Raw genomic sequence first — 27,919 nt, forward strand, 5'->3', positions numbered from 1 at the left:
CTCCTAATCAAGAGCAAGCTGTTAATTTGATTAAACAAGTTAATTTTAGGAAATGGTATTCCAAGGTCACAATTTTTGTTAAAAACTTTGAGATAAAAACAATTGTCCTTTTTGATTCAGGAGCCGATCTTAATTGTATTCAAGAATGTCTAATCCCCACTAAGTATTATAAGAAGTCAAAAACTCATTAAGTAGCCGCTTCAGTTAAACTATGAGATACCTAAAGCCCATATTTGCCAAAACAATATTTGTTTTAAATCTTCCTTTGTATTAGTTAAAAACATCACTAATGAGGTCACATTAGGTTTGCCCTTTATTGTCCTTTTGTATCATTTCCAGGTAGAATACGATGGAGTCATATCTACCCATTTAGGAGAAAATGTTAAGTTTGAGTTTTTAACTAAGCCTGAGTTACATAACCTAAAAGCCCTTCAGAAAAGTGCAGTTACAAAAATAGTCAAAATAATTCAGAGTAAAAATAAACAATTAAATTTTCTACAAGAAGAAGTCAAATTTAAAAGAATTGAGCAACAGCTTAATAGTGAGTCTTTATAGTCACAAGTACGTAATTTTGAAGAAAGGTTAAAAAAATGAAGCAGTTCTGAGTTACCCAATGCTTTCTGGCATAGGAAACAGCATGTCGTTAGTCTTCCTTATATCAAATCTTTTAGGGAGAAGAATGTCCCCACTAAAGACAGACCAATCCAAATGAGCCAAGAATTAATGGAATTTTGTAAAATTGAAATAACAGAATTATTTGAGAAAGTATAATCCGTAAAAGTAAGTCTCCTTGGTCCTGCCCTGCCTTCTATGTTCAGAAAAATACTGAGTTAGAACGTGGAGCCCCAAGATTAGTCATCAATTATAAGCCCCTCAATATAGTCTTAGAATGGATTAGGTATCCAATACCTAATAAAAGAGACTTAATTAATGGATTAGAAAAATCAGTCATTTTTTCTAAGTTTGATATGAAGAGTGGTTTTTGGCAGATACAAATTCATGAGTTTGATAGATATAAAACTGCCTTTGTTACTCCATTTGGTCATTATGAGTGGAATGTAATGTCGTTTGGTCTTAAAAATGCACCCGGCGAATTTCAGAATATAATGAATGAGATATTTAACCCTTACTGTCATTTCTCCATAGTTTATATTGATGATGTTCTTATTTTTTTCTCAGTCGATAGAACAACACTGGAAACACTTATATAAGTTTTTACAAATAGTCAAACAAAATGGTTTAGTTATCTCTGCTAAAAATATTAAGTTGTTCCAAATTAATGTCATATTCCTTGGTTACAATATCTGTTAGTCACAGATTAGCCTAATTGATCGAGTTATCCAATTTGCTGATAAATTTCCTGATCAAATCACTGATAAGAGTCAATTACAGAGGTTTTTAGGATCTCTTAATTATGTTTCTGATTTTTATCAAAATTTGAGAAAACAATGTAAACCCTTGTTTGATCGTCTTCAAAGTAATCCCCCTCTGGTCATCTATTCATAATAATATAGTCAAACAAATCAAGGTCCATGTCAAAACACTTCCCTGTCTTGGCATCCCTTTAGTTAATTCATTCAAAATTGTTGAAACAGATGCTTCTAATATTGGTTATAGTGGTATTCTCAAACAACGAGTCACTTTTAGTCAACCTGAGCAAATTATTCGCTTTCATTCTAGTATCTGGACACAAGCACAAAATAATTACAATACTATTTAAAAAGAGATATTAAATATTGGATTATGCATTACTAAGTTTCAAGATGATCTACTAGATCAAAAAAATTTAGTCAGAGTTGATTGTAAGTCTGCTAAGCATGTTTTAGAAAAAGATGTTCAAAACATTGCATCAAAACAGATTTTTGCATGATGGCAAGCAATTTTGAGTATTTTTTTTTTATTTTGAGATTGAGTATTTGAGAGGAAGTGAGAATTTTGTCCCTGATTTCCTTACCAGAGAATTTTTATAGGAAAAACAATGGCAGAACGACGAAAAGATAAGCAGAAAGAAGTCAGTCAAAATCCTAGTCAATCCAGTCACCAACAGTCACCTAGAATCCTCCCTCCATCAATGAGTCAAGACAAAAATGAGTCTCTTTCCCAGATCGTCCCCTACCCGGGATGCTCTCCCATTCAAATTAGTAATAGATTTTCCAGTCTAGGTGCCACAGTTGGCCAAATTCGTCTCAGTTTTCAGTCAACCTTAGTCTCAAGCCATGATCCATTTCAGTCAACCAAGTTTACCCCTCTAGCAGTCTCCTACCAAAAAACATCTCCTTACATGATCAGGAGTAATAGTCACATATTCATTGTTGAGTCCAAATATGATTCTATTGCTAACCCAGTCACCATTGCAAAATCCTATTTTCCACCCTTAAGTCATTCTATTCCCCAAGCCCCATTTAAGAATCTTAAGTTTTACACTGATATCCTCTATGAGACCCAGTCAATTGGAATCAAATCAATCAGAGATAAAGATAATCCCCAGATAATTCTCTACCATTCCATCTATATTCACCGAATTCTTAATGAGCATGAATGGAATAGTCACCCTTATGATTTAAAAGTTCTTCAGTCAGATCTCCAATACAGTTATTATGATTATATTGATGCTTGGTATTCCATCCTCCTTCACCAAACCATCGATTTCAGTCATTCATGGTTCATTAATTTTGATAGCAAATTCAAAAGTCTTTTCCCTTCTGGGTTTCTTCACTGGTGGGAAAAACATGGTCCAGTCCTTGATCTCCTGCGTCCCCGGATGCAGGAATTAGTCCATTATTATAAACACAAATTCAATGAGTCTGAGTTATTTTTTCCCCTTGCTCATTTGTGCCAAGTACAAAGTCTCGTGGATCCTCAAATGGTCTTATCAGGTCAATTGGGAATCAAGAGTCTTATCCCGACAATTTTCAATCAAATGGTGGGATAAATTCAAAATTGAGAGAATCACTAATTATGTTTATGCTAATTATCCTCCAGTCAAAACTCCCCAGTCGGAAAAGAAGAAATCTTCCCCTGCTTCTTCTCATGCTTCTCTCCCAATCGAGGAAAAATCCAAACCTGAGTTACAGGAAATTGCTCGCCAGTTAATGCTTCAAGCCTCTCAGATGAATGAAGAGGATGAAGATGATGATAGTGATGCCACCCCCAAGTCTCAATCATCCACCAGTCAACCAAAAATCCAATCAAGTCAAAAGAAGGATTCAGCCCCCAAAATGTGGTGGAGTGATTATCCTCCTAACAGTCAAGATCCTTATGATTTCAGTCCATTTGATCTTGGCAAAGACTAGTCTCCCCAATCATTATGAGCCCCGGCAAGTAAATGTGAAAGCAAAAGTTAAAGCATTCACTCTAGTTAAAGCAAAAGGAATATTTGGTCCTGCGCTTCAACAATCTGAAGTCCCGTGCTCCAAGTTACCTTCCAAAGTCAAAAGTTGCATGATTACCACAGTAGGCTTCCCGTGCTCCAACAGTTGCCAATAGTTATAATGTTTGCTTATTTAAGAAAGGCTTCGGCCTCAGTTATCCTCAGAATGTAATTTAGTACACTTTCAATTTTTCTTAGTTTCAAAAGTTCTTTCAGTATCAATGCTTTGAAGAACTAAGTGGTGAGGCAAAGAAAACCTTTTGTAAGTGTTTTGCATTCTGCAAGTTATCAATAATAATATCTGGGCTCCTTTGTTACACAGGACTATCTTGACATAGACTATGCTTAGGAACTGTCTTGGCTTGGCTTGGCTTGGCTTGGTCTAAGTTGGATAACACTTATCCTGCGTTTGGTGTATGCTTGGATTAGGAATAGATTTTTTAATTTTTTCAAAAATATCTATACATATATATGTGTGTGTGTGTACATGTAGATATGTATATTATAATAATATTATATATTATAAATAATATAAACACATATACATATGTGTGTATGTGTGTATGTATATTATAATATACATGGGTATAATACATATACATATATTTATATATATGTATGTATATTATAATATATAATATATATGGGTATGTTATAATAATAATATACATGTATATATGTATATTATATATGTATGTATATATACATATATAATAAAATACATATGTATATATAATATATATAATATATGTGTATAATATATGTATTTATATTATATATTATAATATACATATATATATATACGTATATACATGTATATAATATATGTGTATATAGGTGTATCTATATATTATAATATATATATATAGGTATTGACAGGACCAGACCCAATTTCCACTTTGGAATTCGAGCCCAGTCCTGTGCGTGTCTGACACCTGGCGAATGTCTGGCACAAAGGACCTTTTTACCCTTCTTGTTTCAAATTCTTTTTAAATTTTCCCTTAGACTTCTGCCGAAAATTCGGCAGAATCTCCCCTGTATTTTGACCGAACCCAACTTATTTCACCTGTTAAACAATCAAATAAATCCACACCAACTACCAGAATAGAATAACCAAGTATTCACCAACTCCAGTTTTCCACTAAAACTAGATATCAGAGCATTTTCTAAAGTTCACAGAGTTTCAAGAACTTTTCCACAAAACTCAATACTTGGTGGCGCGGAAGCTAGGGATGGCCCGGTGGTGGATCCTGCGTACTTCTACGGCCTGGGGGCGAAAAACAGGTTGAAAATGTGAGTGGACAAAAATTAAGTTCTTGAAAATAAATTTTATAAACATAGTAACCCCCATTTAAAAATAAGCAAGGATTTAACTCGAGGGTTTGTCTATATTTCAATACAAGGTATTCAAATAAGCATGTAAAAACCTACTGATGAAAGTGCTCGTATAACTGAACAAATATGTAAAGATATAAATGCATGAATATCAAAGAAACTGATATAAAATAACTGAAAGTCATAATCGAATAAAAGAAAACTCAAAATCCTTTGAAAATACCACCTATTTGTACCCCTGTCATATCCGTCAATTCCCCTGGCAGGTCTCGGGCGCCACGCAGTCTACCCGAGCCGCAAACTGGCAAAATAAGGGGACTATGATCAGCCTGATCCGCCGGCAGATTCCTCGATGACACCAAGTCAGCTCGAGTCGCTCTAGCAGGATGCAGGGACCGTAGTCAGCCTGATCCGCAATCCTGGCAGGTCTCGGGGACACAGAGTCAGCCGAGCCGCAATCCTGGCAGGTCTCGGGACACCAAGTCTGCCGAGCCACAAATTCTGGCACTCACGGTCCGAGCGTCCCCGAAACTCGTGAGGCAAAGTCAAGTGCACTGGCATAAATTGAAATCGGACTGGATGTCCGTAGACATCGGTCCAACTCTGGGTAATCACCAAGTAAAGGGTGGGTACATGGTGGTTCTAAAATAAACTATTTTTAGAAAAATCTAATAACTCACTGCCTTTTTGTGAAACTAAAATTTAACTGCTGTCTCCTCTGATAGAGTTCTCAAACTCTGCTTTTTATATTACTGAGCTTCAATAACTGAACAACCGTAAATCAAAGTATTGTACAGCACAGATCACGTTCGAAATGAATAGTTCATAAAACTTCTTCAAGATCAAATAATGACATTAACCCATATAAACTAATTTGTAAAAGCTTATTTGTATAAACTCATTATAAAAAAAATCACTTAAATAATCTCATTTATATAATTCATGCATATAAAATCGTTTAAGATATAACTCATGCATATAAAATCGTTATGAAAGAAAGTCTACTCACTGATGGTCCGAGCTAATTGGACCCTTCGAAGGTCCTTCCTGCAGGTCGACTGGACATCTGGTGCCTGATTATCCATGAATAATAAATCAATAAACTGCTGAATAAAAATAATCAAATTAAACACCCTGCCCCCGGCTCCTAGAAATACGTGCACTCATTTTAAAGTTACTCTTATGCCCACATTAGATTTTTAGACAGTTAGAATGACCTTAAGAGACCCGAAGCCTTACTAAGCGATATACTGCCAGATCGGCCGATCCCGGACCCCGTGGGTCCACGGTCTCCGATGGCCAATCTGGGCTCCTCTGAAGGTTCCTCACAGAGAAGGAACCATGTTCTGCGAGTTTGGTCCGAAACGGACGGTCGGATTAGCCAAAATCGCGTTATCGCTTAAAATCCAAACCCTAGCCCCAGGGTTCGCGATTTCGGAGTATCCAGGACTCCGATTCGCAATCCGTCAAATCCTACACGATCCTGAAATCATGTAGAGCGACATATCCGAAATTCAGCGCGATCCGACGATTTGACGACACTGCACCCAAGGATCACGCGATATGGAAAATCCATTCGGGGCTCAAACGGACTTCGAATCGAGATCCGTGAAATCCTACGCGCTGGTGATGACACGAGGATCTCAAAACTGCCTAGAGTTACTCCACCACCCTCGCCCACGCGCCCCAGCACGCGCGGGCAGATTCGGGTGTCTAAAGCGATACCGAGTGGCCGAAAAATCTCGGAACCAAGACTCCAAACTCCTATCCTAGGTAAAACACCCCATTTTGAGTCACTTTTGTTCTTGGACATACCCCAAAAAGTGATCGAAAACAGTAGATCACGGCGGCCGAAGTTTCGGCCAATTTTCAAGTCGAAAATCGAACCCTTTAGGGCTAAAATCGATCGAAATCCATATATCCATTAGCTAGAACACGAAAAATAGCTGAGAAACCATACCTTACTAGATCGATTTGGTGGAGAATTGAAGGAGAAAATCGAGCTCAAAGTTCAAACTGGAAATCCGGCGAAAATGGAGTTTTCCGGCGAGCTCCGGCCACGGAAACTCCGGCGAAGGGTCAAGCAACGTCGGCGGTCGAGTGGTGGTTCGTTTGGTACCAACGGCGGAGATCGGTTCCAAGTGTGGCGGCCGTGGCGTCAAGGAGAAGGAGGAAAGGTCGGGCGGCTGGAGCAAAAATCGGGAGGAGAGAGAAATGAGGAGAGAGAGAAGGAAAAAGGGTTAAAAATCTGACTTTTGGTCAAATTACCATTTTGCCCTTCACGGTATTTTGATCGTATCTTCTTCGTTACAACTCCGATTCGGGTCTACTCCGTGTCTACGGACTCCTCTCGCCGTGCTCTACGCAACGGCGCAAGCGGAATTGCCAAATTATTTCTCGATCAAAAAGTCAATTTTTCCCCTATTAAATAATGCGAGGGCAAAATTGTCTTTTATGCTAGAAGATATTATCCTTACTTTTTAGATATTTTATTTCTTTTTAGATATTTTTTTTTGGGTTATTACAAGTATAATACATATACATATATATGTACATTATAATAGATAATATATATGGGTATGTTATAATAATAATATACATTAATATACGTGTATATATGTAGATTATATATGTATGTATATACATATATATTATAAAATACATATGTATATATAATATATATAATATATGTATATATTATTATATACATATGTATACGTATATACATGTATATAATATATATGTGTATATAAGTGTATCTATATATTATAATATATACATGGGTATAATACATATACATATATATATAAATATATATATATATATATATGTATATTATAATAGATAATATATATGGGTATGTTATAATAATAATATACATGTATATATGTGTATATATGTATATTATAATATATATATACATATAGTATAAATATATAATGTATATGTGTATATATGTGTGTATATATATATTATAATACATACATGGGTATAGTATATATATACACATATATGTATATATATGTGTTTATATATATATATATATATATATATATGTGTGTGTATTATAATATATAATATATATATATATATTACATAGGCTTAAATGCTAAAATAGTCCCTGTGTTTTATCTTGTTGGCCAATTTAGTCCATGTGTTTTTAATTTAGCCAATTTGGTCCTTGTGTTTAGCACTGTTAGCCAATGTGGCCCATTTTGTTAAAATTACCATTAAATAAACATGATAATTCTTTTTTTCTTCTTCTTCCTTCGAAAACCTATAAATTTTGTTGAAATTAATTTATAAAAATTGGATTAATTTAAAAACATATTAAAACTTCATTAGAACTAAAACATAGCATTAGAAAAAAGATTTTAAAAAAAGAAAAGGATGGGCGCAGGGCTGCTCAGCAATGTGGTTGAGGGGAGTGGGGCGATGACTGCATGATGAAGATTCTACTGAGAAATGGTCAGGAGATAGGGATTGTTCTTGAGAGAGAGAGAGAGAGAGAGAGAGAGAGAGAGAGAGAGAGAAGGGGAGGGGTGGGTGGCTGTGGCTTGGGGAGTTGGGGTTTTTGCGTGTGGGTGAGTTGTTGCTGGGGAGAAAGGGTGTTGCTAAAATGGTGTTGTCCTTTGGTTTTTAATTGCTTTTAGCTTTTAAATCTTATTTTTATTTCATAATTATTTATTTTATAGATTGAATTCAAATATTTTTATTTTTTATTTTTTATTAATATTTTAATAGAAGTTTAACGGATTTTATTACATTAGTTAACGGTCCGAAACACAAGGACAAATTAGCCAAATTGAAAACAAATGGACTAAATTGGCTAACTGGCTAAAACACAGGGATCATTTTAGCATTTAAGCCTTACATATATACATGTATGCTATTATTATAATATTCATATGTATGTGTATATGGGTATATTATAATAATAATATACGTGTATATATCTATATGTATTTATATATATTATCTATGTATATATGTGTTTATATATATATATACATGTATATGTGTATATACGTGTATATATGTACATTAATATATAATATATTATATATATTACATATATACATGTATGCTATTATTATAATATTAATATGTATGTGTATATGGGTATATTATAATAATAATATACGTGTATATATCTATATGTATTTATATATATATTATATATGTATACAGAGAGCTTCCATTGAGGGATCCCTCAAATAAGCTTATTTGAGGGACACTCCTTGTAGGCCCCACTCCGGATTGTATTTCACTAATCCAAACCGTCTATTTTGTAGATACTCATTCAAAGATCATCCCTACAAAAAATTACTTGAATCCGATATCATTTGACCACTCAATTAAGTTATTGAAATTTTAGCATTTTCTTGAAGTACCGTGTTCATTGATTTTGTAAGACACAATTGGAAACCGTTTTGTCTAATTTTTTGTTAGGATGATCTATGAATGAAGACCTAAAAAATAGATGGTTTGGATCATTGGGAAAAAAATTGTAGGGTACCCTAAAGGGCGTCCCTCAAATAATTTTATTTGAGGGATCCCTCAATAGAAGGGGACTGTATATGTATATATGTGTTTATATATATATACATGTATATGTGTATATACATGTATATATGTACATTATATTATATGTGTATGTAATAATAATAATAATAATAATAATAATAATAGTAATATATGTTATTACTATTACAATATAATATATGCATCTTATACATTGGTGAACACATTACTAGTTAATCCTCCCTTTCTACATGGGCTTAATAGTCTCCTCCTAAAGATGTGTTTTTGGTGGGCCCGGTATTAGCAATCCTATTTAAGACTAGAATTAAATTAAACAAACATGGTACTAAATTTAGTCCAAGCCAGCCCAAGCCAAGCCTGCGTACCAAACGACCCCTCTATGTTCAAATAATGATATTTTTAATTGCATCTATTTTCATTTATTCATTAATTTGTTTCATGCATAAACTGCGTCTCTTCTACTATCTAATTTTTGTACCCTTGCTTCTATCTCTTCCTAGTTCTAGACCCCTTCTGGTATCAAAGTCGTAAGTGTTGAAGAGTGAGTCTAAGTCGCAACTCATCCAACTCAAGTGGCTGGTTTAGGATTTCCGAGTTGAAGTTTTTCAATTTCTTCTTTTATTTAATTCAAAGTTTTTCAAGTTTCCTACTCCTTTTCTCTCTGGACCACACAGTAAGACCTAGAATCCAAACGATAAGTCCCAGGTAGAGGCACGAGCGGCTGCGACATGATAGGGGACAGAGAGAGTCACTAGGTACCTCCTTAGACCGAGAGTTAAGTTTATGAGTTACTGTTCACATTCTTCTTAGTAATCCAAACCTTAACCTTGAGTAAAAATGAGTCGTTTTCTTATAACCAACTCTTGTAATTCGAGTAGCTCTAGAGCCAATATTGGTAAAATCCCTGAGATAGTTAATGAAGAACAACTAGAATATGAATCTAATAATGAATTATATTTTCGAGATTAGAATATACTAGACCCCTTTTGGTATCAGAGTATTGGAATATATATATATATATATATATTGCTACAAGTACCATACACTCCAAACTATTGCTGGTACTCCTCTTATTCCAGGAAAATAATCGAGAATACCAATTCTTAGCAGCCAACCCATAGGACTAGATAACTCTCAGGTTTACTGGCTATCTGTGAAGGTTGCTGTAAAGATCACCTGCAATCTCCCCACCATCCAACCTTCAATCTTGACCATCACCTGCAATCTCCCCTTCTTTCCTTTCATAACTCTTTTTTCCCTCCTTAATCTCCTCTCTCTCTTGATGTTGGCTGTTTAATGGAATGTCTTTGGCTCTAGAAAGAAATACCCAGATTCACACACGGTGGTTTTTTTTATATTAATTTTTTTTTTCCAATTTTTAATTTATTATTATTATTATTAATGGGTGAAATGGGTTGTGTCGTGTGATTTGCGAATTGTAACGGGTCGTGTTCGTGTTTGATATTTTTCACACGTTTTCTTAACGGGTCTTGTCGTGTCAAACCCGTTAAGAAAAGCGGGTTGATACGAACACGACACGACTACTGCAAACACAATACGAATACCAGGTCTATTTTTCACTGTCTTCATTATCTCGATATTATCACAATATTATCACAATATTATCTTAAAACGAGAGAATTTTAAAAGATCAAGACAAGGAACAAAAAGGATTTGAGTAGTGTGAGGATCTCTTTCAGGTAGGACTAGGATTCTTGATTGATAAATTTATGTTTTCTCTACTTTTAAGAAAGGGTTTTTCATTAATAGCCAATTTCAACATGGCATATTATACAATTACCCATATATAACTTATTTGGAGGGAAAATTCCAATATTAACTATTTTTTTAATTAATTCTTAGTGTGTTAAATTTTTTTTAAAACCAATTAAAAATAACAAGTGGCTAGTTTTGGGATTTTCCCTCCAAATGAGTTTTAGGCAAAATTGTAGCAATGATCCCTGGACTAAGATCAAACTTTACTTTCATCCCTTATATTGTTAAATTGTTACAGTGGTGTTTCAATTAGATCTTATGTTGCATCATTGGTCTTTCCGTCAACTTAGTTAAAATTAAGGGCAAATTGAGAAATTCATAATTCTTTTTTTTTTCCTCTCTCTCTCTCCCCCTTTCTCTCCTCCCCTCCTGTGCACTCTCCCCGTTCCCCTATTCCCCCATGACTACCACCTGCAAACTCCAACCCTCAAACATATCCCACAGCCACCCTCTACCTTAGCCCCAACCCCACTAAAAGGAGGGCTACACATTATTGGACATTATTGCAAATTGTGATTTGGCATCCACTAGGACTTGAGGAACAAAAAAAACCAGTTCAAACTTCAAAGAGACCAGTTAGTGTGAAAAAGTGCTTTTTTGGGTAGCTGAGCAGTTGGCGCAACTGCATTTTTGCATACACAAATTTTGCTTTGACTCTGACTTTACCCAATAAGAATGAAATGAAATGAAGAACAAAACCCATATCGCATTTCTTGAATTGGTTTTTGCTTCTGGTCAAAAGCTCATGCTTTTCAAGTTGACTTGCCTGTTGGCCCATCGTCATTAATAGAAATATGGGTGGGAAAAAATTGGTCACTTCAAGGCTGGGAAGAAATTTGGGTGGGTGAAGAAATTGGTGGGAGGAGAAGAAATATGGGTGAGAAATCGCCTGGGGGGTGGGAAGAAATTGGGGCTGGAGAGAGAGAACTTGTCATTGCCATTTCATCATTTTTAACGAAATAGTTGACTAAGATGACGGAAAAGATGATTTCTGAAAATAGAGGCATAATTAAAGTACCACCGTAACAATTTAATAATATGAGAGACGAAAAGTTAAGTTTAGTTTTAATTCAGGGACCATTGCTAAAATTTTGCTTAAATTTTAATGGATAATTGTATAATATAATACTGAAATGGACTTATTGCTAAAAATTTGGAAGGACCTCAAATTCTGTAAATCAAATAAGATAACAATTCTTGCATCAACTTAATTTGATTAGGATTTGGTTTGTCCAAGTTGACTCTAACATCAACACCCTCCATTTAAATTATTTTCTTTCAGACACCAATTTTTTTAAAAATATATCACAATAGACATAGTTCAAAACAAATTGAAAAGTTTGAAAGTAATTACAAAGTTTATTTTAAGATAATGCTAAAAGAAAGAAAAATTAAAAAATAAAACCAATAAAAAAATTTATAAAGCCAAAAGAAGAAAAAGGGAAGCATGTGAGACTATGATAGGAGGTTGGGCCTTATTCGGTTGCTAACAAAGTAAAACGCGGAGGACGACATATAATACGACATGCATTACAAAATCAAAATAAGTAAAAAGATAATTATCGTATTTTTATTTTTCCCAATATATTCATTTTATTTTTCCCGAAGAATTTAGTTGGTTTAGAAACTAGCGAATATGCTTTGTTCTGTCTCTCTCTTCCTCTTTCTGCTAAGAAAAGAAACCAAAAATTAGAGGAGAGAGAAGTTAGATTGTGAAACATAAGGAGGGAAGAAGAGAAAAGGGGTTCCTTTGGTTTTCCATCTCTTTCTGTTTCTCTCTAACTTTTCCCTAGAAAATTGCAGAAAGAAAGAAAATTTTAAGAAAAAGAAGGAAAATTTAGAGAGAGATGGAGAAGAGAGAAGACAATGGAGATGTGAAGGTTGTTGGGGGAGTGGGATCTATCAGTAAGTTCCCATTGAGCTTCTGGGAGATGGCTGTGGCTTCCACGGTCCTATTGGGCTTCGTGGTTGGCCTTCTGGTGGTTTACCTAACCATGCCCGCATCGGATTATAGCTTTCTCAAGCTCCCTCGTAGCCTCCAAGAGCTTCAAATCCTCAGGTACTTTTCCCAATTTCCTGTATTTTGTTTTAGATATATCATAAATTGCCCATAAAAGATTCAATTTTCAATGTTCTGGAGCTTAGAGAAAAGGAACATAATTGATGGGAAATTTGTGGTTTTCTCATGCAATTCCAATCTAGGGCTTTTTTTTCCCGCTGTTTTATTGGTATAAGCAGTTTTCTGCATCAGAGCTCTGTTAGTTGTGTAGTAAATCATGGATTTTTAGCTTTGAGAGCTATTTTTCTCTTTCCAAAGCTAAACCAATAAGCGTGATCTTTTTGTGAGGATCTATCTTCTAGCTAAATAATTGAAGCATTCTATTTTGACAAATCACTTTTCAAGAGTTGAAAATAATACATAGATTGTTGTTTCCTAATAAGATAATAGGTCTTTATTTTAGTACAACTGGTATTGGTCTAAGCAAGTTTAGATTCGGACCTTTGATTCTTCTTCTGTGAAACTTTATGTGACATCATGTTGCTGTAATATTAGTTATGAGTTGTGGCACAAATGCCTAATGTGAACTAATGTGAATTAGTGCATTAGTGTGACCTAAAGATGCTGTAGTAGGAGGGTTGGGAGTGATTTGTGTAGACTCAATGAGGGGAAATAATGCTAATGTCCTTTATTTATTGTTATAACCATTTAAAGCCATTTCACTTGGTAGAGAGGTGGAACGAGATTCTTGTGGTATAATTTTAATTTAGGTTTGATAATTTTATTGCTTGAGTATTTTGAAAGACATAGCTGTAACATCATTAGCACTATGAACTTGCTTTGTTATAGCAAATCTACTTCCCTAGTTTGACGAATGATGTATTGTGTTTTGTCCCTGCTGTATGTTCTTCATTTAGAGAGAGATTGCGGAATATTAGTTTCATAGTATTTGTCAGTTTTATTTATTTATTGTTTCATTGTCTTCTTCTGGGTAGAGTTCACCTTGAGGACTACACAAGTGACTACACTGCTCAGGTTTTGTTGGGGTACTGCATGGTTTATATATTTATGCAGACTTTCATGATCCCTGGTACTGTATTCATGTCCTTGCTTGCTGGTTCCCTTTTTGGGGTTTTCAAAGGCGTAGCTTTGGTGGTGTTCAATGCCACTGCTGGTGCATCTTCTTGTTATTTTTTGTCAAAGTTGATAGGGAGGCCCATTGTCTTCTCTCTTTGGCCTGACAAGCTACAATTTTTCCAAAACCAGGTAAATTTGAATGTCTCCATATCTTTCATTGATACTTAACATAAAAAATAGGAATCAGTCATTTATTTTTCTTCCAGGTGGCTAAAAGAAGAGATGGACTTTTAAACTACATGTTGTTTCTACGATTGACTCCGACCTTGCCAAACACGTTTATTAATCTTGCTTCACCAATAGTGGATGTACCCTATCATATTTTCTTCCTGGCAACCATAATTGGTCTGATACCAGCTGCTTATGTCACTGTCAGGGTATGGATCTTTCCTTCTATGAAAATTTTTGAGTTAAATTTTGAAGTTCAATTGTGGTCTCCAAACATCATAAGGCATTATCACAACTTTACTCAAATCCTGAAGGGTTCTATGCTCAAATGACCCAAAATAAAAATTACTATGCAAAAACAGATATGAATCATGATTATTATTTTTTGCATAGAGAAAGATCATTATACCTTCATCTTCGGTCATCTCAATCTGCATTGTTTACTCATGCATAAAAAGGTAAAATTGTCTTTAGCAAAGTTAGTTTTCTAATTTTGGAGAATGGTTTTTATTTTGGTTCATTTCACGAAGTGGTTGGAGCTCAAACCACCTGCCACATGCCACCAGCATGTTAAGGTGGTGATAGTTCGGCCTAATCTATAAAGGACAATTGTATTGGTGATTTATCTAAGTTCTCTGGCGTTCGTAATGTACTCTGTGTTACTAGTTATGCCTATGATCTCTGACTCTGTTTTTGCCCTCAGGCTGGATTAGCTCTTGGAGAGTTGCGATCTCTTGGGGATCTCTATGATTTCAACTCAATAGCCACCTTGTTCTTCATTGGAGTTGTCTCAGTTACTCCCACGTTAGTGAGCAAGAGCAAATCATAGCGTCTCACTTGCTGAACTTTGCTTGGTGTACATGAGGCCCTTATTCAGTTTGCAGTCATGTGGGTATCACCTCTGTACAGTTAGCATCTGTCCGCATTTGAAGATTACTGCCTTTGTCGGATCTCCATTGGATAAGATTATATGCTGAAGGCGTGTGCTTGGATGAAATTTCTGGACTCTCATTTTTTACTGCATTGGTTGGTGGGGTTGGGTGTAAATGTGTAATGTAACTTCATTTTCAGTATCAAGAATATCTCCAATTTCATAGGGTATGTATATCATTGGCAGGAAAATTGTAAAGGCAGTCTAGTCAAGTTCTGAGCTTATCTCAGTTCTAGTGTTGAATTGGAAGTCCCAACTTAACAGTTGTATTGTTGTTCATCAAATTGACCACTAAAACGTCAGTATGAAATTTCTTTAAGACAATCAATCCACAGGGTTTGCAATTTCTCAATTTCGCCTCACATACTTACCTAATACGCTAAGTATTTGTTCTTAATGATTCCTTGTTGCTTAATTTGCCCCAGCCATTTAGTTCAAGTTTGAAGCTGGCAAGTAACTATGGCATCTGGAATTGCTTGGCATGGAAGCTAAGAACTGCAGAACTAAAAAACACTGTTTCTCTACAATTCAAGAATCTCAATTTTGCCATGCAAGTTTCTTATGGACCAACATATTTGCACCGAGGCATCTGTGGGTTAGGTCAATAAGCCAAAGCACCTAACCCAAAGCAATGTGCTTGTCCTTTCGCACTCAACTCAAGTTCCAATATCTTCATACATTAGAGTAGTTTGGAATAGTTTGGAATATCATTTGTAATTAAAGAACTAAACAACAAAAATGTTTATGTAGGTGGGTGCTCAAAACAAGCAATTAACAAGCAATTGTGAGTGGAGGCAGAGAGCTGAGAGCTAGTCTGATCCTATAATCTCATTATTGTTATTTTTGCACCTTTCTCATCTTCGTACAAAAAGCAATGTCAAGATCCAAGGACGTGTAACGTGTTAGCGCACCAAAGATTGGTAATACAAGAACAAAACGTATAAGTTTGGCTCATCTTAGTTTCCATTTTGATAATTTGATCTTATAAGTTTGGTTAGTTAGCAATCAAGTCTTGAAATTGTAAAGGAAAATAGACGGATTGATTACATCAATTTGAACTCACTACTTACCACAATTGAAATTACGAACCAAACTAGGAGGACCCAAAACCGCATTTTTGGAATCCAAACAGAAAATAGATCTGTAGATCATTATAATGGAGATTTTGGGAACCATCTGACGGAAATTAACTTACAAAAATTATTTGACAAAATGAAACAATATAATGACTTGTACAAGAAATTGGACAGGGTACACATTTCATAATTCTCTTACCACAGAACTGGAGGTGCCTTTATCAGGTCAATTGCCAATGGACATTAATTGTGCGCTCCTACCTATATTTCTTGAATTTCTTCTTCTGCTGGGAGCTCTCTGGAGTTCGGCTATCCATCTTACGCTTTATACCTGTTTGTTTTGCAGCACCACCTTCGAATGATGCTTTAGCTTTTCTGGCAGCAACAGATGGTCGTTTGTCTTTACGTTCTTTCGGCTTCACTCCACTCTGAGATCTTGATTCGAACGTATCTTGTCTACTGCTTTTTGAATGAAATTTCTTTTGGACACCAGGCTTACCTGCACGCATGCCCTGGTAGGACTTGGTAGCCTTTGAACCCACCTTGTTAAAATCTGGGGTCCTTGAACCCACTGCCAGCTTTTTGGCTGGGGAATTAGCTTTCGATCCAGATGAGGGATTCTTTCTCTTGGACGGGGTAGAATCTGGTTTTGCATGAGAGAGCCTGAGCTCCCGATCCCCAAGCTTCAAGTTTCGCTTCTTAACAACCAAATTTGCAGCTTCCTGGGTGCCCAAATACACAGACAACTCATAAAATATTCTGCATTCGATAATACAAATTGACAAATAGGTGGGCTCTCAAGAAAATAGAACATACAAAAATTTAGCTACAGAGTTTACATGATGATGGCACTCTATCTCAAACAATAATTTATTTAGTCTAGTCAACTATGCATGTATGTAAAACTAATTTGATACCAAAGAAGAGTTTTAAAAAGAAACTTTCATGATACAAGAATGTTCAGAAAAAAATATAAATCATACAGTTCCAGAAATTACCCGGTAACAAGTTCATATTTCCATCCTCAGTCCAACTTTAATATAAAGAGAAAGCAAAATACAGATTGAGGCAGCAGACACTTAGCAGCCAAGATGCCATAACTAAAGAAGGGTGGTGATTTTGGCACTCAAACATCACCCTTAAATTATCTCGTGCACTCCTCATGTGTGAGTGGTAGAGGAGAGCAGGAGGTGAGATTTGGAGTGCCAAATCTATTCCCCTTACAAAATTGATAATGACAACTATTTTGTTTTGTTAACCACATTATATACTCAGTGGCCCATATGCATAATTTTAGGGTTGAAAGACTTCCTAAAAAAACCAAAAAAAAAAAGGTCAAAAGACAACGAATTCACATATGTTCCACGAGTCAATCTGGGATCCTATCAGCATCCCCATGAGGACTGTCACTAGAAAGGTACAGAACCATCCCAAGAAGGAAACAAACAGAAGTAATTAAACAATCACATATCTGAATTCAAAAGGCATAACATGGTTATGAAGAAATAATTGAGCATAATTGATAAATGTTGGTGAAAATTGCATACCCTTGTTCTAAACAAAACATAAGCAATGCCCTTTCCGATACCATAGTTAGGATCCCTGATTATGCGAATAGCTTCAACGTTGGATTCCATATTGTTAATACCACAAAACAACTGATAAACTTCTTCATCCTGAAAAAGAAATGAAAATGATAGCACATATTACAACTAAGGTAGGCAACAATAATTGAAAATTTGGAAACATTCCAAATAATAATATAAAAAACCCTAAAAGAGATAATCACCTTCACATCAAATGGAAGGTTACCCACAAAAACAGTTCTTGTGTGATCATATACAGCAGCACTCTCCCCTTTCAGTTTCTTACGAGGTGGGCATGCCCTGTCAACACGGATATGATGTCCTTCAACCTACATCAACGTGCATAACAAGTCAAGGCACAAAACAAACGACTTCATCTTGATTGTAAGTGACATCTTATGGAGAATGAAAATAATCACCCAACTTTATTAGAATATCATACCACAGCCATGTTATGGGACAAAGAAGCCTGTGCAGATTCCTCTGTTCTGAAAACAATGTAGCCATTAACACTGCAACACAAAATGTGTTAGTTCAAAGTCACTCGTAAATAACTTAAATATGAAACTTTCTTCGCAATCCTAACATGTATCAAAACACTATATCCTTATACATATTTTGAAAATTTGATGCACACAACTTAAAGTACACTAAATATACATCCCTAACAACCTAAATGTATTGGTTATTGACAGGAAGCCAATTTTCCAGTGTAACTTGATGTTTGAGCTATATGATAGATTATCATAGAAACCTAAAACCGGTACATCACACCCAAAATCAGACAGTGACTGAAAAGAGAATCTATGTGCTCTAAAACATATAAATATATACCCAACAATTATTTCCTAAAACAGTAAAACAATCAAGTGATCTGAAATCATTACCTGTCAGCTTTATCATGGATTTGATTCGTAAGTATTGCTCCCTTTCTAGGTTTTTTGGTCTGAACAAAAGCCATCAAATGTAGAAATCAAAAATCATAACAATAAATTTATGTTGTGACTCTGCAAAAAACAAGTCTTAGAACTCAAAACATTCAAAGCTAAAACACTCACCTCCAAGATTGGCACAGAACGAATCCTTACAGACTCCACCTCTCCAAATTTACTGAACTCCTTGATCAAAACCTTCTTCTTGACTTTCAAGGGCAAATTCCCAACAAAAATAGTCCTCAAAAGCTTACTCTCATCGTCGAAACCTTCATTCGAAACCAACATATCAGCTGGATTATCCACCATCTTCCTTTTCTCCCCAACAACTTTTGCACCCACATCCTTGTCTCCAACATCCTCGCTCTCCTTCACACCATACTTCTTTGCCTCGTATTCCCTCTCAAGCTCATCTCTTTTCCTCTTCTTCCCATCCATCTTCTTCACCGCACTCATTCCATCACCGCCTTTTGTTTCAACACCCATATTTGGGCGTTCTCCCAAGTTGGAGGCTTCACCGTTGCCCTTCTTTGATACCCCATTTAACTCATAACCCAAATTAGGGTTTTCCAAATTGGGTGTTTCTTGCAGTTTCTTTTTCTTGACTTTCTTGCCCTCCAAAGGAGTCTCTGAAGCTTCTTCATTAACCAAACCAGGAGCTTTCTTCTCTTTCCTTCTCTTCCTCTTTTTCACCTCACCGTCATCACCACTGTTCTCAGAATCACCATGGTTAACGTTTTCCGCAGCTTCAACTGAAGGAGCAACAAACCCTAACCCGGGTTCCTGGTTCGTCCTCCTGAACGGGTTGCTTTCAGAGAATATGGAAGGGACGGCGTCGTCGCTAGTGGCGTCGCCGAATAGGGTCTTGAAAATGTCTGGCTGAGCTGAAACGGCGACGCTTTCTGGCTCCTTGGGTTTCTTCCTACCCATTATTTGGTCTGAATGAATTCGGGAAATCAAAGACAGCAAGTTTTTTAAGAGTAGAGAGAGAGGGATTTGAAACCCTAGTACTTTCCAGGAATCCGGAGGGGACTAGGAAGTTTGAAAGTGGTTATAGAAGAGTGGGCCGGGTCGAATTGGTTGGCCCAAGGCCTGAAAATAACAACAGCAGTTGATGGCTTAGTATCCGTTTGATATTGCTTATTTGGGACTATAAATGATTATTTTAATAATTTTAAAAACCCATCGTGTTTGGTAAGAAATTAAAAAAAATAGCTTATTATGAATAATTGATGTGAGAGAAAGCAATTAGGGAAAGCTAAGAGGCGCTAGAGTTTAATGAAAATTTCAGAATTCCAAAAATAACCCCATATGTTTCATGCTCGCGTCTCTTTCTCCGCATTCTTCTACTTCCCATCGTTCATCTTCACGCCTTCTCTTCCATGTTCCTCAATCCAAAGCTACTCTTCTCATTCTTTTCCTTCAATGTTTCTTGTTGGATTGTTGAAGCACTCTCTAGAAGCCACAAGAATCAAGTAAGAGGCATATTAGGTTAATTTTTCTTCTCAATTAGTTTCTTGTTGGATCGTTGAAGCACTCTTTAGAAGCCACAAGAATCAGGTAAGAGACATTTTAGGTTAATTTTTCTTGTCAATTTTATTTTTCTCAATTAGGGTTAGAGAAGCTTCTCATTGATTTGGGTTTATCGTACAACTCAAACTGATCCTAAACCATGAAATTAATTTTAGCAGCTTCAATTTTGTTTTGCTTTCCAAATTGTTAATGAGTTCAAGCTTTTTGATTAAGTTCACGAAGTGGCTGTTGTTGATATACGAAACTATCACATTGTAAAACCAAAACAATAACAAACGAACAAGAAGAAAATAGCAAGACACAAAGAGATGTTATATGTTATTGTTGTATTTCTGCTTAGCCTATAGAGGGGATTGGATTGGCTTTAGTTTGGTTGGTATTTCGATGAGTTGTGGCTAGTTTGGTTTGGTTTGTAATTCGCTTTTATACCTATTATTTTCTTTTGTATTGTACTTTTTTTTTTTTGGGGTCATGCTATTTTTTTAAGAAGAAGACTTCATTTATAAACCATAAAAGACATACAAAGACCGGAACACAATGCCCTCGTTATAACCTTCATAGGAAAATCACATGGGACAAACCTCATGGTAGGAAAGAGTACCACACATGCCATAGACTATCAGGAGAGTTCAACCTAGGCCACAAACGACCACTACCAAAAAAAAAAAATTAAAAAAATTAAAAAAATTAAAAAATTAAAAAATTAAACCACAACTAGACCCAAAAGAGAGAACCGCAACGCAACCCAACTGTCAAAAGAAGCATGTTATGAGAAAACTCATAGTCTTTTGACCACGAACTGCAAAGCACACCAAGGGTAAGGGACACAAGAGAGCACGCGGATGAAGAGCAAAGAAATGATAGCAAAGATGACCCCAAAGCAGCACACTAACTCAACTTAGAGCGTGACCAAGAAAACCTCCTATGGCCAAACATAGTTCTTCAGACGACACAAAGATGAGAAAAACTACAAAGGGTCAACACAACAGAAAGAGAAACAAAATGACAACCAAAACAAGAGATCGAACGACGAGACCCCTCAAGGGCACACCACCACATCCAAACAACTACCACCAGCGTCCTTGTAGCTGCCGTCGTTGAAACAGAGACAAAACATCAGCCACTAGGTATTCCAACTCTCAGAAAAAAGACCCAATCTAGCGTCACTACTATCGCCGCTACCAAGATAGAGATAACATCAGCCACCTAGAATACTACAAAACAACCAAACCAAAAAAAACAAACACACAAACAGACATATATCCAAAAAGATCTAGGCTAACCCAAGATCCAAGTAGATCTGGGGAAGGGAAGAGGAGAAGAAAATGAAGGGGAGGTAGGGGCCAACAAAAGCCCCTAAGAAAGTTGAAAGAAAAGGAAAGAGGATGAGAGGGAGGGAAAAGATGGGAGAAGAAGAGGAGGAGAGGAGGAAAGGAAGGGAGAAGATGTGCAGAGGGGAGGAGGGGTAGTGGCCACCTCCCCTAGCTTAGGAAGGGTTGGTTGTCAGCAAGCAGAAAGAGTTCTTCCTTCTTAAACCCTAGACATGGTGTCTACCTTTTGCGTTTTCGTGTAAAAGTGAAAGTGAAAGTGCTTTTCCCTTTACCAAACACTTGAACACAAAAGTCATTTTAACATAATGCTATTACAGCACTTTCACAAAAAAATTTGCCAAACACTCTGAAACTAAATATTGTAGAAACAGCACATATAACAAAAAAATTTACCAAATGCCAAATTACTTTTTCTCACAGTTCGACAACATTTGCTTTCACAGCGCAATAATGTTAGGCCTTATTAATGGATCGAAAGTCCTTCATAAGAATTTTATATTAAAGATTGATTAATAATTATTAATTTCAGTTATTGGACTATATGTATGGTACATGTTAAAAAATATTTAACCCACTAACATATCCAACCGTGAAAGGAGGCATTTGGGTTTCTGATAATACCATGACCGTGCTTGAGTCAATTGGAAAAAAGTTCGAAGTCTATAAAGGGCAAAAATAATTTTCTAATGAATCAACTCATTCTATCAGTGATTCTTGTCTGCACTGTTGGATAAACATTCTATCATTGACTAATTAAATAATATATATATATATAACATAAATATAATAAAATACATTTAACAATAGTATTATATTAACAGATAAATATGAAATACAGGAAAAAAAAAATGTAATCAAATACACTGACTTGTATATGAGATAGAGGCTTGCAGATTCATGCAATGTCTTAAAGAAAGTATTTCACCTATTTTCGTTGCTTGAAATTCTATAGGTTATTGCCTCTCAGAATTCAATAATTTGCATTCTAAGTCCTAACCCTAGGACTTAAAATTTAGCGAACTTTTATATTTCTATCTCTTCAAGAATATAAATGTATGTGCATCTAAGGGCTAGGACTTAGAATTTAGCGAACTTGTATATTTCCCCCTCTTCAAGAATATGAATGTATGTGCATCTTAATGCTTATGTGCAAAACTTTGGGGCTATTAGAATAAATAGGCCTTTGAAACCTTTTCAGAAAAGGTTACAACTTACAACGGTTAAAAAGAGTATTTTAAAATAAAACGGATTTAATTAATTATTTAATTCGAATGTGAGACTCAAATTCATGTATTTCATTCAAACTCCAACATGCATCAATTCACAATGCAAATTTTGGCCAATATACTTTGAATGTAATGTTCTTTAATCAATAAAACTGTTGTGTCTTGCTTAATTGATACAAGAACTCAAGAAACCTGAGCTTTATACTTGGTCATGGCATGCTTGTTATAATACACATTAATATGCAAATAATATAAGAAGACAATAAGAGTGATTTATAGATTTTTTTTTTTTTTGGTGAACTGGGGGGGAAAACCCCAAACACACAAAACAAACTAGCCAACACAAATCAAGCGGGGTCTAGACACCCCTAACAAATCATCCACCAAAGAAGTCCCAACCCAACTTGGGGCCTCATCAAAAATGCAGATACCAAGATCTAAGTTATAACTCCAAGCAGCCAGTTGATCTGCAACACTGTTTTTCTCCCTAAAAATATGATGGAGGCTGCAATTCTCAAGCTGCTGCATTAATTGCCAACAACTAGAGACCAGAGATGCAAGAGGGTGCAAAGTAAGAGAATCATGCTGCTGAACAAGCTGGATAGCAACAGCCGAATCCATCTCAACGATAAGGTTATTAAACCCTTTCTCAACAGCCATCCTCAGACCAAAAAACAAGCCCCATAATTCAGCCTCAAGAATCTGCCCTTTTCCCAAATTAACTGCAAAACCACTACACCAATCACCAGAAACATCACGCAACACACCTCCAGCACCAATATGGCCAGAAGCAACTTTCCTAGAGCCATCAACATTCAGTTTAAAGACCCCAGCAGGAGGAGGTTCCCAAGCAAACCAAGCCTCAACCTTAGCACACTTAATAGAAGAAACATTAGAAGCTTTAAACCATTCCTTCACAGCAGCAGTAATAATCTGTATGGAGTCAAAAGCCAACTCTTCATCACCATGAAACACATAAAAATTCCTCCATTTCCATATGTACCAACATGTGAAAACAAAGACCAAATTCCAAGGAATACCATCAGCCCAAACAATCTTCGACATCAAGTTTACTCTAAGCCAAGGCTGAAAGTCCATAGTAAAAAATCCAGCACTCTGACTAGAATTAAGAAGAGCATTCCACACCTTCCTAGCCTTAGCACAATCACGAAGAATATGAAGAATAGACTCCACAGGCCAATGACATGAACCACAAGAAGCATCCAAAGACAGCTGTCTTCTAGCTCTTTGCTCATTAGAAAGAATTTTCCCTTGAAAAACAAGCCAAAAGAAAATATGCAACTTGGGAGGAATCCTAAGCTTCCACAAAAACTTCCAATCAACATCAGAGCAAGTAGAGCCCTCAAAAAGCATATTATAAGCAGATTTTACAGAGAAAATCCCATTGGGGGAAAACTTCCAAATTTGAGCATCCTGAATCCCACTATTAAACCCCACAGGATGGCTAATAACACGTTGGACCAGATCATTAGGTAAAGCAGCCCTTAGTTTCTCCATATCCCACCAACCATTTTTGTAAAAACTGGAAATAACAGAATCTGGGTCACAAATATGCACACTACTACATTTTGGTTTAAAGGAGCATCAAAAACCCAATTATCCTTCCAAAAATTAACAGTACCACCATCCCCAATTCTCCATAACATACCCTTCCTTAGAAGAGCAGCCCCATGTAGCACACCTCTCCATGTAGAAGAACAATCCTGCCTAAAGATCACAGAATCATCAAGAATAGAATGGCCTTTAAGGTATTTAGCCTCATAAATCTTTGCCCACAATCCTTTATCCTTAATATGCAACCTCCAACCAATCTTGGCTAACAAAGCTTGATTCATAGCACCAGTTTTTTTAAAGCCCAACCCCCCTTTACTCTTAGGCCTACAAACAAGATCCCACTGACAAAGATGGACCCTGCTCATTTTCTCACTCCCACCCCAAAAAAAATTTCGATTTAATTTATCAAGTGCATCACACACACTAGTAGGCAGTTTAGCAGTTTGCATTGCATAAACAGGTACAGCTGAAGTAACAGATTGAATAAGGGTAGCTCTACCAGCTAAAGAAAGAAATCTACCCTTCCAAGCAGCAAGTCTTTTATGCACTTTGTCAATTAAGCTACTATAAGTCCTTTTATCAATTCGAGAATGCAATAGAGGCATGCCCAGGTACCTTCCAAGATCTTCAGTTAGAGGAGAGCCACAAATACAACTGATTTCCTTAGCTATCTCCTTACAGGTGTTAGGAGAACAAAAGATAGCAGATTTATCAAAATTTACTGTTTGACCAGAGGCTTGACAAAAAACCTCCAAGCAATTCTTCAAAACTCTAGCTTGATTAGAGGTAGCTTCAGCAAACAAAACTAAGTCATCAGCAAAAAAGAGGTGAGAGACAGCAGGGCCAGCTTGAGAGGACTTAACAGGTCTCCATATACCCATTCGAACATCCTCAAAAATAATATGGGACAACTTTTCAATACACAACACAAACAAATAAGGAGACAAAGGGTCCCCTTGTCTAATACCACTCTTAGGTTGGAAAGAATCAGTGAGCTCTCCATTGATACATATTTGATACTTCACAGTAGAAACACAACTCATGATCAACTTAATTAGATTGAGAGGCAGACCCAACTCCACAAGCACATGCTCAATAAAATTCCAGTTTAGGCGGTCATAAGCCTTAGAAAGATCAATTTTCCAAGCCATGAACCCTTTTTTACCCTTTGACAATTTAAACTTATGCATCAATTCTTGAGCAATAAGAATATTATCAGTAATATGTCTACCAGGAACAAAACTAACCTGATTAGGGCTTATGAGATTGGGCAAGATAGTTTTGAGCCTGGCAACAATAACCTTGGATATCACTTTATACAAAGTCGAACACAAACTGATAGGGCGAAACTGCACCATTGACAAAGGACTTTCCACCTTAGGCACTAGAGTAATAAGAGTCATATTAAGCTTCTCAGGAATTGCACACTCATGAAAAGCCTCAAGCACCATCTGAAAGATATCTTCACCACAACGATTCCACTGGCTCTGATAAAAACATGCAGGAAAACCATCTATCCCGGGGGCTTTTAGCCCTCCAATATTGAACAGACTAGCTTTAACTTCCTCCAAAGCAACTGGTCTATTTAAAAGCCTTAAATCAGCCACATCTATGCCAGGAAACAAATTAGGAAAACCAATTTCAGAGTCCACCACATGATCATTAGAAAACAAGTCTGAAAAATAAGCCACAGCTAAAGCTTTAATTCCCACTGCTTCCTCAACCCAATCACCAGCAATATTCTTAAGTCTTTCAATTTTATTTCTCCTCCTTCTAATAATAGTTGTAAGATGGAAAAACTTTGTATTTCTATCACCCTTCTGCAACCAATTAATCCTGGATTTTTGCCTCCAAAATAAAGCTTCTTGTTCCAGAACAACATTAAACTCCTTAACTAACTCAGGTTCCAAATTACTAAGGAAACGATTTGGACCCATACACAAAGATTTTTGGATACCATCAATGCGAGCCAACAACCTATTCTTCCTCTGCCTCAGATGACCAAACACTTGAATATTCCATTGCTTCAGAGGAGCAATTAAAGCATAAGACTTATCTAGAGCAGATCCAATAACAGGCCCCCAAGAAGCATCAAAAACATCCTGAAATTTCTCATGTTGGAGCCACATAGCTTCAAACCTAAAAGGTCTGGAAAGGGGGGAAGAAATAAAACAAGAAGCCAAGCAGATTTTGATGGGACTATGATCTGATTTAGTCCTCGGGAGATGTCTCACAGTTGCTTCAGCAAAAAACCTTCGCCAACTCAAATTACAAATAGCTCTGTCCAACCTTTCAAAAACTTTTTTATTAGTCCAAGTGTATTTGGATCCATAAAAACCCAAGTCCACCATATCATGGTTGTCAAACCAGTTTTTAAACCCTTTTAATCTGCATAAAGAAGCTCCTTCTAACTTATCTTCAAATCTCAACATCTCATTAAAGTCACCAGCAATTAACCAAGGCATATTATGATTAGCACCAACAAAGGAAAGATAGTCCCATAATTTCTCTCGCTTAGCAATACAAGGATGAGCATACACTGCAGTAAACATCCAGGGATTTTGACCAGGCCAACAGACACAAGCAGAAATAGATTGAGCTGAGGTACCAACAACATCAACTGTGACTTTACTAGCATTCCATAATAACCACAAGACACCAGAGAAACCACTGGCATCCACAATTTCATAATTGGAAAACCCCAAAGAATTAACCACAACAATAGCCTTCCTACCACTGATTCTAGGCTCACAAATGAAAAGTATATCCATATGATGAGTACGACTCAAATTCATCACAGTAGTCTTAAACTTAGTGCACGCAGCACCTCGAGCATTCCAACTAATAATATTCATAAAAAAATTTGCTAAAAGATAAACAGTCACTAAGGGTAAACCCTTTACTTAAGCATCAAAAGCCATACCTTCAACAATGTTGAAGGTAGTACTAGTCAAATTTCCACCATAAGTGCTAGTTTGGCCCTCAACCAAATCCATCTTCGCAACTTGCCCCAGCTGGTCAGTCCCTCTAGGCACAAGAACATTATCATCATCATACTCAGAAGCATCCTCATGAAAATTAGTATCCTCATCATGAGATTCAGACTGTGTTGTTATATTTGGAGGTTGATGCCCAAAAATATAAACCCCTTTCTCTTGGTGACTATGTTGACCATCACCCCAACTCTCCAAATGCTCAGTGACAGCACTAAGAGTAGAAGGCTTCCCACCACCAACAACCGTATTACAAGAATATCGAGAAGCCCCCATTGTAAACTTAACAGAAGAGCTCGAACTCTTATCTAACACCTTACTATTAGAGACTTTCTGCACATTCTTATTGGAGATATCATTCAGAACAGGCCTAGAACCCGAATTAGCATGTTTAGACTTAGTCCAA

General features: G+C 36.3%; 2 protein-coding genes and 1 long non-coding RNA gene across 3 annotated transcripts; 1 reads left to right on the plus strand and 2 right to left on the minus strand.

The window, feature by feature from the left end:
• On the minus strand, positions 4,457-6,937 carry LOC109949271. Its single transcript, XR_002271835.1, has 3 exons — positions 6,666-6,937; positions 5,715-5,778; positions 4,457-4,637 (listed from the first exon to the last, which is right to left on the minus strand). It is a non-coding gene; the product is annotated as an uncharacterized LOC109949271 (long non-coding RNA).
• LOC18777332 (uncharacterized membrane protein At4g09580) lies at positions 12,638-15,613 on the plus strand. The gene is made up of 4 exons (XM_007209426.2): positions 12,638-13,085; positions 14,021-14,291; positions 14,369-14,539; positions 15,034-15,613. Exons 1-4 carry the CDS (start codon positions 12,874-12,876, stop codon positions 15,157-15,159), a joined length of 780 nt encoding a protein of 259 aa, XP_007209488.1. The 5' UTR covers positions 12,638-12,873; the 3' UTR covers positions 15,160-15,613.
• Positions 16,280-19,879, minus strand: LOC18776341 (RNA-binding protein 34). The gene is made up of 6 exons (XM_007209800.2): positions 18,982-19,879; positions 18,811-18,869; positions 18,366-18,435; positions 18,127-18,252; positions 17,885-18,013; positions 16,280-17,059 (listed from the first exon to the last, which is right to left on the minus strand). Exons 1-6 carry the CDS (start codon positions 19,783-19,785, stop codon positions 16,595-16,597), a joined length of 1,653 nt encoding a protein of 550 aa, XP_007209862.1. The 5' UTR covers positions 19,786-19,879; the 3' UTR covers positions 16,280-16,594.

The sequence above is a fragment of the Prunus persica genome, chromosome G5 (genome assembly GCF_000346465.2).
Source record: "Prunus persica cultivar Lovell chromosome G5, Prunus_persica_NCBIv2, whole genome shotgun sequence".
NCBI classification, from domain to species: domain Eukaryota; kingdom Viridiplantae; phylum Streptophyta; class Magnoliopsida; order Rosales; family Rosaceae; genus Prunus; species Prunus persica.